The sequence below is a fragment of the Oreochromis niloticus genome, linkage group LG7, assembly GCF_001858045.2.
Source record: "Oreochromis niloticus isolate F11D_XX linkage group LG7, O_niloticus_UMD_NMBU, whole genome shotgun sequence".
NCBI classification, from domain to species: domain Eukaryota; kingdom Metazoa; phylum Chordata; class Actinopteri; order Cichliformes; family Cichlidae; genus Oreochromis; species Oreochromis niloticus.
This window is the reverse complement of record NC_031972.2, coordinates 146,152-162,371: the sequence shown is the minus strand read 5'-3', so window position 1 is coordinate 162,371 and position 16,220 is coordinate 146,152. Positions and strand designations below refer to the sequence as shown.

At 49.8% G+C, this 16,220-nt stretch overlaps 1 protein-coding gene across 6 annotated transcripts in view; it reads right to left on the bottom strand.

The window, feature by feature from the left end:
- Positions 1-1,484: 1,484 nt before the first annotated feature.
- Positions 1,485-16,220, bottom strand: part of dgkzb (diacylglycerol kinase, zeta b) — a 43,937-nt gene continuing 29,201 nt past the window's right edge. For 5 of the 6 annotated variants that reach the window (XM_013266161.3, XM_013266160.3, XM_013266158.3 and 2 more), the window contains 27 exons: positions 16,021-16,092; positions 15,734-15,850; positions 15,588-15,662; positions 15,348-15,449; positions 15,088-15,170; positions 14,474-14,534; positions 14,279-14,392; positions 13,468-13,608; positions 13,306-13,384; positions 12,483-12,538; positions 12,320-12,382; positions 11,862-11,935; positions 11,623-11,734; positions 11,295-11,494; positions 10,911-11,011; positions 10,038-10,129; positions 9,099-9,153; positions 8,985-9,025; positions 8,571-8,761; positions 8,241-8,327; positions 7,367-7,435; positions 6,499-6,533; positions 6,277-6,320; positions 6,039-6,159; positions 5,069-5,105; positions 4,870-4,969; positions 1,485-2,458 (listed from right to left, as the gene is read on the bottom strand). In XM_013266161.3, the coding sequence (XP_013121615.1) occupies positions 2,342-2,458; positions 4,870-4,969; positions 5,069-5,105; positions 6,039-6,159; positions 6,277-6,320; positions 6,499-6,533; positions 7,367-7,435; positions 8,241-8,327; positions 8,571-8,761; positions 8,985-9,025; positions 9,099-9,153; positions 10,038-10,129; positions 10,911-11,011; positions 11,295-11,494; positions 11,623-11,734; positions 11,862-11,935; positions 12,320-12,382; positions 12,483-12,538; positions 13,306-13,384; positions 13,468-13,608; positions 14,279-14,392; positions 14,474-14,534; positions 15,088-15,170; positions 15,348-15,449; positions 15,588-15,662; positions 15,734-15,850; positions 16,021-16,092 (2,439 nt within the window). In that variant the 3' untranslated portion in view covers positions 1,485-2,341. The remainder of the gene's footprint in view (positions 2,459-4,869; positions 4,970-5,068; positions 5,106-6,038; positions 6,160-6,276; positions 6,321-6,498; positions 6,534-7,366; positions 7,436-8,240; positions 8,328-8,570; positions 8,762-8,984; positions 9,026-9,098; positions 9,154-10,037; positions 10,130-10,910; positions 11,012-11,294; positions 11,495-11,622; positions 11,735-11,861; positions 11,936-12,319; positions 12,383-12,482; positions 12,539-13,305; positions 13,385-13,467; positions 13,609-14,278; positions 14,393-14,473; positions 14,535-15,087; positions 15,171-15,347; positions 15,450-15,587; positions 15,663-15,733; positions 15,851-16,020; positions 16,093-16,220) is intronic. The other variant, XM_013266157.3, reaches the window with a different exon arrangement.

Below are 16,220 nucleotides of genomic sequence, written 5' to 3'. Positions count from 1 at the left end.
TTGGTAACAGTAACCATGATGTTGCCTGTGACTGTAACACTTCATCAAACTCAAACCAAACAAAGTCAACGTGTAAACTCGCGCTAACTGCGCACGAGCTGCCAGATGTTGAATCCTTCTGACGGGCAGCAGAGTGAAAGCCGAGCCGAGGCTTCCTGTTCCCTCTGCGGCGCGCTGATGGCTCAGTCACGCGTGGAGGCCTTTGTTACAGCCTGCAGTTGGAGAGGAAACCTAGTGCTCCGTCAGGTCCTCCTCCGCCCTCGGGACTACCCGAGAGTTTAGTGTCAGTGGGTTTCTCTGCTGTTCTCTTTGACTCCCAGCAGTCGTGAAACAGACTTTATTTCATTTGAACGTTGATTATGAGTCTGTGTGTAAAACACGAGTGTCACTAATCCCAGGCTCCACGTGTCAGACACTTTATGACGTTCAGGTTTCTCCAAATCACTGAGGATTTATCTTTTTGTATAAACCACAAAACGTTTACTTAAAGCTACACTTAATATCTTGGTGTTTTGAGTGTTGTTATTAAACTGATTTGGTAAGACGTTAAGACTAAAGCACAAAGCGTGAGGAGCTGTTCATCAGTAACGACCTAATAACTAACATAATGATCAAGTTTTAAAAACAACAGAAATACTTTACAGGCAGTCCAGGTCTCCACGAAGCCAACGTGACAAAGATGATAACAGAGTCACCTTCAGGCAGAACAGGGGTCATCTGCATAACGCTGATAGAGAATTGAGCATTTCTGACAGATGATGCTGAGGGGGAACACTGAACACTGAAAATAAAAGAGGACCTAAAATGGATCCATGATGGACGCTGATGGAGGCCGGTTTCCTGTTTGGGTGCTAACGGCTCTCAGGTAAGACAGAAAACCCGAGCAGAAGCCGAGCACCAACCTCATGCTGCAAACGCTGCTCAACAAGCAGTAACTGAATTATTGTCTGCTTTCTTCATGTTTACTGTTCATGGAGCCCGGGTTCATGTCTTAGGCTGTGCTGACAGAGAAAGTCTTTGTCATGTTCAAAATGATGTTGTGTTGTATGTTTAATCAAATGTGTTTGTGCGTCATGTTGGTTTTTCTCTTTCTTATGTTTTATTTTTTCAAATGCTTTTTTTAAAGTGTGTCTTTGTTCTGTATTTTCAAAATATTATCATGTTTTTAATAAACTTCACATTTTCAGTGAGACCTGCAGTTACTTCAGGCCATCCCAGGTCTTTGGGACAGGTGAGTGCGCTCTGGTTCTTGCAGGCTCAGGTAAGCTGACACAGGTGGTGTTTTCTTCAGTGAGGGGACAGCCTGACACCTGAGGAGGAGGCGGGGTTAAAAACCACAGGTGAGTGCTGACAGGAAACAGACGCCCACTGGATGCAGCACAAAGTGTGAGATTGTGTTTTTGTTGTTGTTACTCGAGACTTCTTGTCTTCTTAGAGACGAAATAACAAACCAATGATTATTTATGGGAATAAATGGGCGTGGAAAGTGTTGCTGACATGCTTTATTGCAGGTCTCTCAGAAATGATCAAACCAAACAGTTATTAGTTGAATATCATACAGCATCATGTCATCCTGCCTGCTATCTAAAGGTGATTACTAATCATACGGGCGTGACTGCTTTGGCAGAGTCTGGCTTCAGCTTAATGTTTCCAACACTGACGAGTCTACCGGGCGTCTCAGCTATTTAAACACATCACAGAAAGCATGGCGCTGGCAGCCACGCGCTTTACAGTCATGTGACACGCCGACAAGTTACAAAAAATACGCTCGTATGTGACTAAAATCTCTAAAATTCAGTTTGATCACAAACAAAATCTGTTACATCTCTACAAAGACTTCATAAATAAGCTGAGTGAGCCTAAGTTAAATATCCAAACACTTATTTCTGTCCAGTAAACAAATACATCCAAAAGGTCACTAGAAGCTTAAAGAAGACACGTTTGCAGCTTTTCTGTGATGCGGCGAAAGCGTTCAGCTGCAGACGGATGAAAGCCGCCACTGTTCGCCGTCGCGCGTCTTCACGCGGAGGTCAGACCGCTAATGTTCAGTCGATAAAGACGTATTCAAAATGCAGTTTGAACCAGATCTGGGAGTCTTTGTGGCCTGAAGAGGAAACTAGTTTGACTTTGTTTTAGTGTCCAGACGTGTTTATGTTGTTACGTTGTTACGGTGGGTAGTTTTGAGGATTTTCAGGCGTTTGGACAAAAACACAACTATCACTCGTCCTGCCCCCGCACAGCAGACAAGAAGCACGATCTGATACGTTGCCGTCTACGCCGAGTCTGTCACCCGGCCGTCTGTCTGCAGAGGATGCAGATAAATACGAAGGAGGGCGGGAGGTCACACGGTCGTCTCCTGGTCCTCTCGCTGGATCATCTGGTAATGCTGGCAGCTCTTCAGATAATCAGCCAGCTCCGGGTCGTTGGCGTTGGCGGCGCGCTGTCTAGGAGTCTCCCCCTGAAAGAGATGAGCAGAGCTTTAAGAAAGCCGACGGGCTGGTGAGAAACGCCGAGGCTCCACCGTCAGCTCCGTTACCTCCACGGTCACCTTTCAATAACCCGCAAATAAAACCCTCAAATTCACTCATGAAACTCTCAGTGTGACCTCACAGCAGACATTAGTGGTCACATGATGTCGTTACAAACGCTCCAAAAGGAGGTCCAGTTCAGCCGAGCAGACTGCAGCTGCCTGGGTCACGGTCCACCTGTCAGTCAAAGAGGCCACGCCCCTAATCCAGGTGAGTGATGAAAACGGGCGTAACGGAGGAGGAAATTGTCTCTGGAGACCAAACAGTTTGTGCAAACATGGAAGTCTACGAAGCCAACTCACTGCTGCCTCCGCTGGACGTCAGAGGAACTGCAGAGGAGCGACGATGGGGTGAGAAGGAGCGAAGGCTCCGAGCTGCTCAGTGCATCTCGGCTTTATACCAACACTAGACACTAAATAACACATGAACTCTTTTCCTCCTCTGGAGAGGAGAAGACAAAGACAAACTCAGATTATGGGCTGCTTCCTGTTACCACTGGCTTCACCATGGCAACGGTGAGCCGTGGCCTTTTGTATGGGCCGGAGCGAGGCCGGGGGATCCCGCGGCGCTTCGTTTCTCAGTGACACACAACATTAATCACTTTATAGAAGTGGGTCAAATACTGCTGGAGATCCATTTAGAGCGCATTGGCTGGGCTCCGGCTGGTGGCCGTCACTGCGCCTGAGAACGACACGCAAACGGCTTCGTGCAGCGGGAAGCTCGACCGATCACACCAACTCAGATTTTTTGTGTCCACGAGCACAAAACAAGACCCACAAAACTATTTCACCAAAACAGGCACAAAAAGGAGAGCACGGAGGAACCAAACCTCCGCAGAGGAGCAGCTCGGACTCCACATCGCGATTTACAGACGTGTGCGCTGCTTCATGTGGATTTCTCTCTTATTAAAGTTCCTGAGATCAGCTCTGGCACAGCTCTGGGCCTATTCTCCCGTTTCCAGGAACTGATGTTCAGCTTCAGACACTGGGCCTCATTCACAAGCAGAACAGAAACCTGAGCTCTAAACCACACACACACACACACACACACACACACAGACAGACACACACACACACAGACACACACACACACAGACACAGATAGACAGACACACACACAGATGCACAGACAGACAGACACACACACACACACACACAGACAGACAGACACAGACACACACACACACAGACACAGATAGACAGACAGACACACACACACATACACACAGACAGACAGACACACACACAGATGCACAGACAGACAGACACACACACACACACACACAGACAGACAGACACAGACACACACACACACAGACACAGATAGACAGACAGACACACACACACATACACACAGACAGACAGACACACACACAGATGCACAGACAGACAGACACACACACACACACACACAGACAGACAGACACACACACACGCACACACACACACACACACACACACAGACACAGACAGACAGACAGACACACACACAGACACAGACAGACAGACAGACACACACACACACACACACACACAGACAGACACACACAGACAGACACACACACACACACACACACACACACAGACAGACAGACAGACAGACACACACACACACACACACACACACACACACAGACAGACACACACAGACAGACAGACAGACACACACACACACACACACACACACACACACACACACAGACAGACACACACACAGACAGACAGACAGACAGACCGTGCATGGATGGCGAAGGCCCGGCTGTCATCTCTAAGCTTCAGCTCAGCGTGCCGCTGTAAACATAACGCAGCTTGACCTTGAGCGCTGATGTTCACTCAGCCAGCAGGAGGCGCTGCGCCAACCGGCAGCCTGTTGTATTTTTACGTTAGTACCTGCATCACCAGATAAAGTTCTGGTTTTGTAGGGATGTAAAGTACATTTTTAAAAGCATTTTTGTTTTTCCCGTTACACTCTGGCAATGGAGCGTCTTCACAAGCTTCAATTGTCCAGATTGTCAGAGTTACACTCGCTCACACAAGTCCTCACCACCCTCAAGCAGGGTTTATAACGGATGCTGCTGTGGGGTCTGAGTGGGTGAAACACCTGGAGTGGGACCTTAAGTGTGCAGCTGCTGAACCAGCATCTGGCGTAAAAGAGAACTGCGGCATGGTTCCAGTGTCTGAAAGGAACGTCACACCCCTAACACACGCTCGACCTGCTATTAGCTAGAGCAGGCGAGGAGGGCAGGAAACCAAATCACACCTTTTTCAAAATAAAAGCCTGCTACCATGCAGACGCAACACACTCAATGGAAGCATGGACAGGAGGTATCTCCTGCTTTTACCTGTAGGTCTGTCTTCATGAGCGACGCTCCGGCCTCCACCAGGTATTTGCAGATGCTCCTCTGACAGGAAGTGGCGGCTTTATGGAGCGCCGTCTCCCCTCTGAAAGAAACAAGAACAAAAAGGCACATGAAGGCACCGAGCCTCATTCAGCAGGAGAGGAATTGAACTGAGATGGAAATGGAGGAGAAGCTGACTCACGTCTCTTTCTCGGTGACATCCAGGTGGGACGTGGGCACTGAAAGCAGCGAGACAAACAGAGTCATCACCACAGACTAACATCAGAGCGCTTTAATGTGGCGGGGACAGCATGTGATGCTACGAGGAGCAGCAGCTCGAATTTGTAATTGAACAGAGTCGGAGTGGATCGACTCCTCGTTTCCTGTTTCCACGTTCGTACGACCTGATTCGACCCCAAAGAGAAGCTACACCTGAATAAACCCCTGATTGGCTCAGATCTGTCCAATCACAGACGAGAATTACTCTGCATTACTGTGGTTTTTATCTTTACTGTTTTTTGTGAGAATGTGCTTTAAGAAGAAGAGTTTAGGTGGAAAACGAGCAGCATCCCTTTGCTTCAGTGTCCCGTCTCCTCGCTGCACTGAGGAGGTTCAGGCTAATCCAGCTGTGTACACGATCACCTGCTGCTGGGGAGGAAGAGGAGGAGGAGGAGGAAACTAAACACAGCTCAGGGCTCACATATGAGAGCTACAGGAATCAGCAGGATGTGAGAGCGAGGCGTCTCAGGGTGACGAGCTCGGAGATGATAAGGTCCAACTACACAAGTTTAGATTCTTAGTCCAGTAACTGAAACTTTCTAGTTCGCACTTTGCTTCTAGTTTCTGATGAGAACCTCCAGAAACGCCCTGAAATGCGAGTGTTTCTCCTGATCAAGGATCAGGTACGGCAGCTTCAGTGGGGAGCGCTCTCTCCTGACCGTTATCAGAGGATGTCTCTGCAGACAGAAGTCGAAGAACTCCTCCACTCGGAGTAAAGATGCTGAGGACGAGCTGAGTGTAATAAAGGAGGCAGTGCGTGGGGTGAGGCTCCCGGCTCGGTCACAGTGTGGAAACGCCACACCGGCCTCAGCCGTCTTTGCACACTCAGTGAGCAGAATCATGTTTCTTAATGTTTAGCCTTTTTAATAACAACTGCTCCACGATTCGCTCACCGTTGTCGATGAGGTACTTGACGATGTCTTTGCAGCCGGCCTCCACAGCGTGATGCAGCAGCGTGCAGCCGTCTCCGTCCTGCAGCAGGAGGTCCGCCCCCTGCTGGTGGAGCTCTCGGAGCTGCACAACAAATACAGCGACATCAACACTCCATTTGTTCCAAAGTGCACATGCTCAGTAAACCACTTTCCTCAATCAGAAATCAGTACTCGTAACGATCAATACATCCACACTCACCCGGTCCAGGTTTTCATTCTTGATGCAGCTGATCAGCTCTGCATCTGAAGAGCAGGAAACAGACACAAGGTCTCAAACAGCCTGTTACACTTGTTTTCACTTTAAATTCATGCAGCAGAGTCCAGAACACAGCCTGTCAGCTCCCTCTGCTGGACAAACGCTGGAACTGACGCTGAAGACTCAGTGTTCAACACCAGAAGTGAGGAGGAGGAGGGTTTTTACCTTTTTCAGGGTCGTGTGAGGTAGCAGCAGGAGGTCTGTCAGTGAGAGAAGACACAGAGAGGAGGTCATCAGATCGTCATGTGACAGGGGGAGGAGCTTAAATCTGAGGTGCAGAGGGTGATCGGGACAATCGGGGGCTCGTGAGCTTCTCTCCGGACGTGTTTCTCAAGTAACTGCACACGCTCAGTCTGAATTTAATGTTTTTTCTGTCAGTTGAGGAAATTTGTTGAAGACGAGCAGCACTTTGAAAGCCGCCCGCCTCGTGAACAGTTTCTTCTCACACCGAGACATCCTGAGTGGTGTCACGCCTGCACGTCTGTGCGTGTGCTCCTGGGATCAAACCGCTGCACACACACAGTTTCAGCTAATCTGTCACTGCACAGTGTGTCAGCCAGGTCTGAGTCTGTGCAGCAGGGACGCCCTCGTTATATTCTTGCATTACAGTGAGCGTTCTGAGCACCTGCAGCGTCTTGCAGTTAAACTGCCGTCTTGAAGCAGCTACGTGTTTTTACTCTGCAGAGCCACAGCCAATCAAAGAGCTGCACAAACAGACGCCAAAGCACCTCAGTCCACAGACTGTATATTAAAGATGGACATGGTTTCTGATATTCTGTTGAATGTCCAGGAGGGGGCGCTGACATCACTCATTGTCTAAATTATGGCTCTCATTAGCATTAAAGAGGAGGAGGACCTGGGCTGTTCTTATTGGCTAACAACCTGACATCACCATGACATCACAAACCAGCCACAAAAAAAAGCTGTGAAGCTGAAATGTTGGCAGGTGTGTGTGTGTGTGGGTGTGTGTGTGTGTGTGTGGATGATGAGGAGCTTCAGAGAAACAGCAGACAGGAAGCAGGTGGAGTCGTACCTAATGACGGGTCTGAAATCAGCCGCGGCCGTGTTGGAGCGATGCACATTGATAATCTTTGCTCCTCGCCTTTAGATCACAGACAACATGGACAGGTGACAGGTGAGTCAGCACATGGAAAACAAACAGCACCGGCGTGTGGACACGAGGGCGCGTCCACACGCCGGTCACATGGTACATCCGGACTGGTGTTGGGCTTAATACAGGAACTTTGTACGTCTTAACAAAGCATCGACCTCAACGAAGGAGCGAAGGAAACACGAAGCTTCTTCCAGAACAATGTGGACACACGAGTCTACCACAAACTGCAGCATCAAAGCCTTCATGGGGATAAAATGTCAGTAAATGTTCAAAGTGCCAACTTAAGACGTACAAATTTGATGTATTAATGTTAGCAGACTGTTAATAAAAGATGGACGTAGGTCTGAGGGACACTGCAGGCTCAAGCCCCGCCCTAAACCCTCCCCTGCTCCTATTCAGCTCTGATGGGACCAAAATCACTGAGTCAAAGATCAGCGATCATTATCTCACAGACCAGAGGAGTTGCCCCCTGCTGGACATCACTTAGACTGCAGGCGACAGCCATCTTTTATATACAGTCTGTTATTAATGCAGGCGTGGGCTCAGCGCTGCCGTGAAAAAAGCAGACGGCACAGTGATCGAGCCAGCAGGGGGCGCTCTCATGGAACGACATATTCAAATGGCTTTAAACTGCTAATGCTTGTTATTTGTGTTTACAAATATCAAACTGATTTCACTGAGCGGACCTGGCCCGAGGGACCGAGGCCTTCGGCTCACAGCTCGCTGACCCTACAGGATGTGAACACTTCCTCTAGCAGCAGGTGTGTGAGTGTGTGCGAGTGCATGTTGCTACCTGCAGAGGGCGGTCTTAGGGGAGCTCTGAGTCAAAGCATCGACCACGGAGCTGTCGCTGGAGATCCTCTTCCTCTGGTCTCGGGATCTGAAACAAACACAGCCCTGTTTTTATTCCCGCCCCCTATGATTGATATCTGATCTGTGATTCGAGTGGCGTCACAGCAGGGAACAGAGGGATGAGCAGCTCCATGGAAACGGCACTTCAAACACCAGGAGCTCATTTCAGGGAGAAAAGCTGCAGTTCCTCTGACGTCCAGCAGAGGCAGCAGCGAGTTGCTAAGGTAAACACACAAACTGTTCGGTCCCTGTAGATCACATCTTCTCTCACCTGTGTGACGAGGTAGGGGAGGTGGGGGAGGACGGCGAGCAGGGGAAAGCGAACTGCTGGTCTTGGTGCTCCTCCGAGTCCACCAGGTCAGGCATGCTGGGGGAGGTGCCCACCGTCTCCTTGGAGACCAGCTCCGGGTCCAGGATGTAGAGCTCCTCCTGAGAGATCTCTGTCACGTAGTTCAGGTGCTCCTGAAACAAACGACACATCAGGACACACCTGGCTGCAGGTCATCCATCATCACTGCCAGAAGAAAGAAAGCTGCACCAATCAGCAGGTACAGTGTGCTAATCTGAAGGCTGGCGGTTCGATTCCCATCTGCATCCATCATCATGGACACACTCAGACATAGAAAAGGATGGATGTGCGACTCCACCTCCACACAGTAAAGGTGCTTCTCTGCTGCTTTCCTACCTGAGCCCGGTCGATCCTGTAGAAACGATCCGCCGTCGTACCTGAAAGACAAAGAGAGCACGTTTGGGCGGGTCGGGGTCTGCGCGCGAACGGAGGAGGTCGGCTCGGACTTACAGTCGAGGAAGCACCACTTCATGGAGAGCTTCTGAGAGGACAGACTCTCGCCGTCCTGGAGGAGCAGAAAGAGAAGCGTGAAAGGCACCGCTGAACAGAGCCGACACCACAGACTCACTTTTACATTTCACAGGAGGAGCAGAGGAAAGACTGTCCAAATGTAATCTCCAGAAAGAGAGTCAGCTTTCAGCTCTTCTTTAATGTCAAATAACACTGAGAGCCTCCATCAGACTCTTCCACAGCAGCGTTTGGTTTCTGAGCACCGTGTGTGTACTGAGAGCCCCGCCTCTCCCGACAGATGGCGCACTTGTGCTGCAGGACGGCGAACTGCTGTTCGTTTGTGCAGCTTTTCTCGGTCGGTGTTGGGTCACAGCTGAGGTTTATTACAAACAACACAGTCAGCCTCTTCCCATTACACCGTGCCCTTATCCTCCTCGCCATCAGTGTCTGATGTGTCACGTCATGACAAGTTTCACCCTCTGAGAGCAGCCCGATGGGTCTGAGGGCGCCACCGGGCCCTCTGACCACCACCAGTAGGCAACGGGTGAAGTGTCTTCCCCAAGGACACAACGACCGAGACGGGTCTCGAACCGGCAACCTTCCGATTACAAGACAAGGTGCCAACTCTTGAGCCATGATCAGGTCACAGTTGCACGTAGAGGTCGACTAAACCCCCCCAACCTGTGGATGGTGAGGTGATCTCACAGGTGACAGGTAACCTGTGTCCCAACGATCGCAGTCAGAGCGCTGAAGGTCGTCTCATTTTTAAATGAACAACATGTCACAATTAACCAGAGTCAGTCAGCTCACCTTAGCTGTTATATTCTCATATAAAAGCAAAGCTGCCAGGTAACTGTGTCATGCTGCAGTTAAATCTGACTGTCTTTTAAATATGAATCAGTTGATTAATGATTACTCCTCCCGCCCACAATGTTGTACCTGCTCCAGGTTGTCCTGCAGACGGTCGATGTGCAGGCGGCAGGTCTCCAGATCGCTATCTCCGGGGACGGTGATGACTCCCAGCGGCAAAGCTGCAGGAAACATGAAGGTCAAAGTGAGAAATGTGTAACATGTGCTTCGTTTCTGCTTTTAAATAACAACAAATGACTCAGACTAGTCGAAACGGTCTGTCTCTTTCACTGAGGCACTAAAGACCATCAACTGTAACTGGTTTGAGGACTGAACCAGTAGGTTCCCAGTGCAATCCTAGGATGAAACCAACGTGTCCCAAACACACAGTAAACACAGTTAAACATGCATCTGACTGAAAGCACTGCTGCTACTTTTTTTATAGATAAATCTGTTAATTTGACAGTTGTCACGGCCTTTATGTTCCAAACACTAAAAAAGTCCAAGAAAAGGCCGTAGCTGGCAACGGGAGGTTTGTTTTAGAACGCACTTCTGACTTCATTGTTTAAAATTATATGGCGTTTATTTCGTGGAAAATTATAAACAAAAATCAACCAAATATCTTCTTACAACTTAAAATTAAACGAAAGTGAACTTAATCTGCTTTCACAAGTTCAAAAAGTGGTCAAAACAGTTTTAAACCCTCCTGTCGTCCCATCTGACATTTGGCAATGTTGGAGCAAATGGTTTGGAGTAAGAGCTTCTACATCATTGGGATCATCAGGAGGCGGTGTGATTGGGCGGTCATTCAGTTTAGCCTCCACTTCACAAAACTGTATGCAAGGTTTCATCATCTAGTACTTGTTGGTTTGTGAGAGAGCATAATGTTCTCTTTATTTCCTGCATCAGGCGCTCCCATACTCCACCATGACGTCGTGCAGATAACCAGTCCTTCACACTTACACGCCTCCTTCAGCTGGTCTTTGTCATAATGCAGGGCCTCGTACGCCGCCATGCTGATCCGGTTCACCCTGATCTGGAGCTTCTCTGGAACGGGCTGCTGACTGCACACAAACACGCCATCACTTAGTCACAGAACACGAAGTTAGATCATCTGATTCATTTAAGCCGCTTGCACGTATAAAAGTGCATCACCTGCATACGTGTGATGGTATTTATCTACAGTGTAAATAGAAGCGGGCTGAGACTAGAGCCCTGTGGGACTCCATCGCTAATAGTAGCTATCACAGTCTGCTCAGTGCTTCCTGTTACCGCGACTGCCAATGAGAGCAAAGGAATCTACTGAGCGACCAATGAAAGGTCAGTCAGTGCGTGCACCAGACGTACTCATTGAGATGGGGCATGGAGATCCTCCTCTTGGCCTTCTGGACCATGTTGGCCTGGTTCCGCAGACTGATGTGAATGACGGACGGTGCCAGCTTGCAGGGCTCGCCGTCCACCTGCATGGGGATGGACTTAAAGGTGGTGAGGGTCACTTCCTTACACTGGTGGAGGCGTTCACCATGACCGCCCACCTGGAGGGTGGCCTGCAGACAAACGAGCAAAGATTTAACTGGAACAGTGTCAGTAAATGTATTTCTGTGATGGGGCACGGTGTGGTCTGATGTGGTGTTTGTAGGCTACGCCGTCTGTGGCTGCACGGCTGCAAGCTCACCAGAGACGTCATGGTGAAGCCGATGACCTCGATGCAGCCGTCGTCGTGCCGCTGAGGCTCAAAGTCCTGATGCTCGCTGGGGTTCCCCCACGGCGTGGTGCCGGCACAGTACCTGCAGCAGGTAGTCAAACCAAGCGCGCACTTGTACTTTAACACAGCATCTCCAGTTTATCTACTCGCTGGATTCCACAGAGACGGCGTGCATGTGAAACATGGTTGTTACCAGGCTGAAGATGTACCTGGGGATGTTGAGGAAGAGCAGACACTGCAGCTTCAGGTCCTGGACTTTGGCTGTGAGGTCCGTCCCATCGCACTGAGAAGGAAGGAAGCGAGGATTTATAAAGGAGTGCGCTGCTCGACGTGCTTCGTGCCACAGCTGTGAGCCGCAGAGGCCTGAGAAACTCTCTCGTTTAAATGTCGTTACGGCAGCGAAGCACGGAAACTCGGGCTTCAAACGCCACATCCCAGCGGGTGATGTTAGCGTGGCTACAGCCATCTTTATCTACAGTCCATGCATAAAGCAAATCAGCTAAAAACAAAACAAGAACTTTCACTTTCACACGTCATTGCTGGGTCATGCTGCGGGTGCATCACAGTCACTGACTAGTTGTCATCGAGCTGATTGTGCCGTAAAGCGCTCCCTCACCTCTAACAACGCTCAGTCACACGTGTGTTTAAGCTTTTCAGCCCGACTCACCACCACTCTGATGTGCTTGGCGAGGTCTTTGGAGCTCCCGCTCAGAAAGTCTGAGAAGGCCGTCTGAAACACACACACACACACACACACACACACACACACACATTAGAGACATGTTTACGTGTGAATGACCAGCACAGCAGCCGGACGAGGACACACTCACCCCTGCGTAGAACATCTTATTCCTGAAGCGGCTGTTAAACTTCTCGGGGTTGGCCTCTGAAAAGATCAAACCAACAGTTCAGCTCACAAACAGACCCCACAGCCCACAAAGAAGAGCCTGCAGAGTACTCGAGTACAGAGCCAGCTCGTGTGCTGAACATCTATCTGAGCGATTCGATGCCGACCCAGAAGAAACAGGAATGAATTCTGGGAATATTTCTGGTGCGTCACGGCTGACTTTATTTACCCCAGACCTTTGAGATGTCCAGCCTGACAGAGGGTAAAACCTTCGACCTCATCGGTCCGGGTTCTTGACACGTCCTGCTTTCACACTTTGTGACAGTGGGGCAGAAGAAGTTCCTTTTAGCAGGAAGAGATACCCAGCAGGACCGGCTTCTTTACTGCTTTGGCATTTTAACCCATTAACTTACTAACTGTATTATTTGAATGCCCAGGCCCCACAGAGGAGCGGAGGACGCCACACTCTCTCTAACTTGTTAACCTAAACTCGTGGAGCGGCGTCATCCTGGAGTCTTATCTGCTGATTTCTCCTCTGTTTGAATCTTTTACAGCAGTAATAATCCTGTTAGAGAGCGAGCGTCATGCACTGGTTCACCACAAGGCGGCGTCCTGTCCCTGTCTTTGTTTGATCTTTAGCATGTGGGAACAGGTTTGGTGCTAGAACCATTTTAAAGCATGGATGTAAACTGTGACACAGTCATCTTTTATTAAACCAGCGGTGGACATGCTGTCAGGGGGAGGAATAGCTCAACTATACAAAGACATGATCGTGGATTTCAGGACGTGCCTGTGAGCGTACTGACCTCTGGATTCATGGAAGCCCAGTGTGACGTGAGCGTCGAAGCCCAGACTGAAGTAGTTGTTGAAGACGTCGATGGGGAGCTGAGAGGAAGCAGTAGAATGAAACGGACCGTCAGATCCTTCTCGGGTGGGCGTCGGCTCTCACGGTTGGACGTTAAACTCACCTTGTCTGTCTGGTGTTCGTCGCGGTCCTCAGGCCGCGCCTCTGGGTTTGCCTCCACGTTCAGGTTCCATCGGTCCAGCTGCACAATGTTGCCATCCTCCACGTGCGAGAGGATCTTCGTTATCGGTTCGTCAGTGTAGCCCTGGGAGAAGAAGAATAGGAGTTATACGAGGAGCAATACTGGCTCCTATTTTCACAGAAGAAGAAGAAGCACGTGATGATTTTCCTACACGAGTGCTCTGGATGAACGTGCTTCAGTATAAAACTGCAGTGAAGCTTCTCCAGTTTTATGATTAAGCTGAATTTTTGTGAACCTCCACAAAACAACCTGCAGTTCTTCTGACGTCCAGCAGAGGCAGCAGTGAGCTGCCTCTGCTCACTGTTGGTCCCCACAGCTAATTTCCATAACACCTGTACTCACACATTCATCTTTAAATTATATTCAATTAAATTTTATTTATATAGCAACAAATCACAGGTGCCTTATATTGTGAGGTAAAGCACAGAGAACAACAATCAGATGACCCCCTGTGAGCACTTTGGCCACAGTGGGAAGGAAAACCTCCCTTTCCTTCTAACAGGGATTGGCAGCCGTCAGCGGTTGGGGGTGATAAGATGGAGACAGGACGTATTTCAGGGGCCTGGAGGGGCTAAAGTGGCTTGCTTCAGACTGAGCGGCTACACTGCGGCCCGGTCTGATAAAAAGAAGGATTATTCTGACTGTGAACCATGCAAAGCCGCTCAGGAGCAGCTTTCTCTCAAGAATGAGAACAAACTGGGAATGATCAAAACTGGTGGTGGAACTAACTCACTCCTCCCCAGTTCAGAGTCCTTGCCAGGTCGTTGCCAGTCCCCAGTGGCAGGATGGCCACAGGAGGCTGAGGGCGGAGCTTCAGCTGATCCAAAACAGACAGGATCCACCCCACCTGCGCACACACAGACACGCTGATGACAAACCATCATCTGTTGGTTAAATACTGGTGAGGAATAAAGCGTCTGTGACTCACGGTGCCGTCCCCCCCACAGGCCAGGATCCTCAGGTTGGGCACTTTGGCGTACAGCTCCAGCCTGCAGGAAACACGACAGGTTTTAAAATGTGAGTGCAGGACAGAGGAGGAAGCTGAGGGAGGAAGGTAGACTGCACAGATAAGCTCCAGAATAGTTTAGAAGAGTTTAGAAAGAACTGAACAGATGAAGAAAGGCCAACAAATCTGCTGCTGTGCATATTTAAGGTCACTGAGGGAGTGCAGGGTGAAGAGGTGGTGACACGATTAGAGCACGCTGTAGTTATCGCAGGTGCTGCGCTGCAGTGGTTTGGATCATATCTATCTAACAGACTCCAGTTTGTTCACGTAACACTCGCCTCAGTTTTCATCAGTTTTTATCGGTTTTCATCAGTTCATCTTCATTCGATTTAGGCTCCGCCCTCCTATCCGCTGAGCTACCTGTGCTCTCAGTGTGTCTCTTTTGGACCTTTTTCAGGTCAAAGGTTAGCACAGCAGCTGAGTTTACAATACCAAACTGTTACGATGTCAAAGTTCATTCTCGTTGCTCCACGATCTGCTTGGTCTAACTGAAGCCGTGAGGTCAGAGGTCACAGGATGTGAGTGGGCGGTCTTACCCCTCTTTGGGGCCGCCCTTCGTCAGGTCGAACACCTGCCGCGGGTTCAGGTACCACATGAAGGACTGGATGATCTTTGCTCCCTGAGAGAAGAAGACAGAAACGGGTGTTTGGTGACAAGCTGGAGGAAACGATCCAAAACACAGGAGTCACATGATGTCCCAGCGCCACTCTGCGTCTGCGTTTTGGGCTTCGGGTTCGCTGTGCAGTGTATTCTGAGCGTTTTCCTACTTCTGTGAGTGATTGGAGGATGACCGTACCTGGTTCCCACCGCTCTTTGGGTTCACAAACACCAGCAGAGGCTTCATGAGCTGAGAGGGGAGGGGCTTCACCAGGAAGGGCTTCCAGCGGCCATCTTGGACCTCAGAACCAAAAGAAAGGTTAAAGCGTGAGCACCAACGCCGTGAACAGACGTGACCCTCAGAGCTCTCAGTCTGACCTCTAACAGCTTAAACCAATCAGCTGTCAGGATCAAAACAATGATGATGTCACTTCCTCACCTCTCCGCCCTTCTTGCTCGCCTTGTTGCACTTCAGTGACGTCCTCTTCTTCTTCTTACTGGACTTCAGCGACGACTGCAGACAGGACAAAGACATCAGTGCGTGTGTGTGTGTGTGTGTATGTATGTGTGTGTGTGCGTGTGTACCTGTGGCCTGCGGACCCTGATGATCCAGGTGGGCGGGACGATGACTGCGGCGTGAGCGCCCAGAGAGCAGCACTCCTCGATCTGCTGCAGCATGAAGCATGTCACCTTGTTGTGATACTGAAACACAAACAGGAAGTCAGCTGACTGTGGCGGGAAACAGGCAGGAAGTCACCTGAGAGCTTCATCCAGCACCTGCACGATTGTCGGGTCAGACTGGGACAGTCGGTTTGGCTCGTCGGCCTTTCTCAGTGAACTTTGAACCTGAACAGATTAAAGCGAGCACTCACCGCCTGTTTGCACCACGAGCAGCTGATGGCGACGATCTCTTTGCTGTGGAAGGCAAACTTCTGCTGAAAGCCCTGTGGGTGAGACAGGACTCAGGTTAACTTCAGCACACCTGCATCTCGTCTTCAGCCTGTGTAGTCTTCATCGCGCACGCTGCTCCGTTCTTATAAGTCGTCATTTATTCGTTTTTGCCTCTGTTACC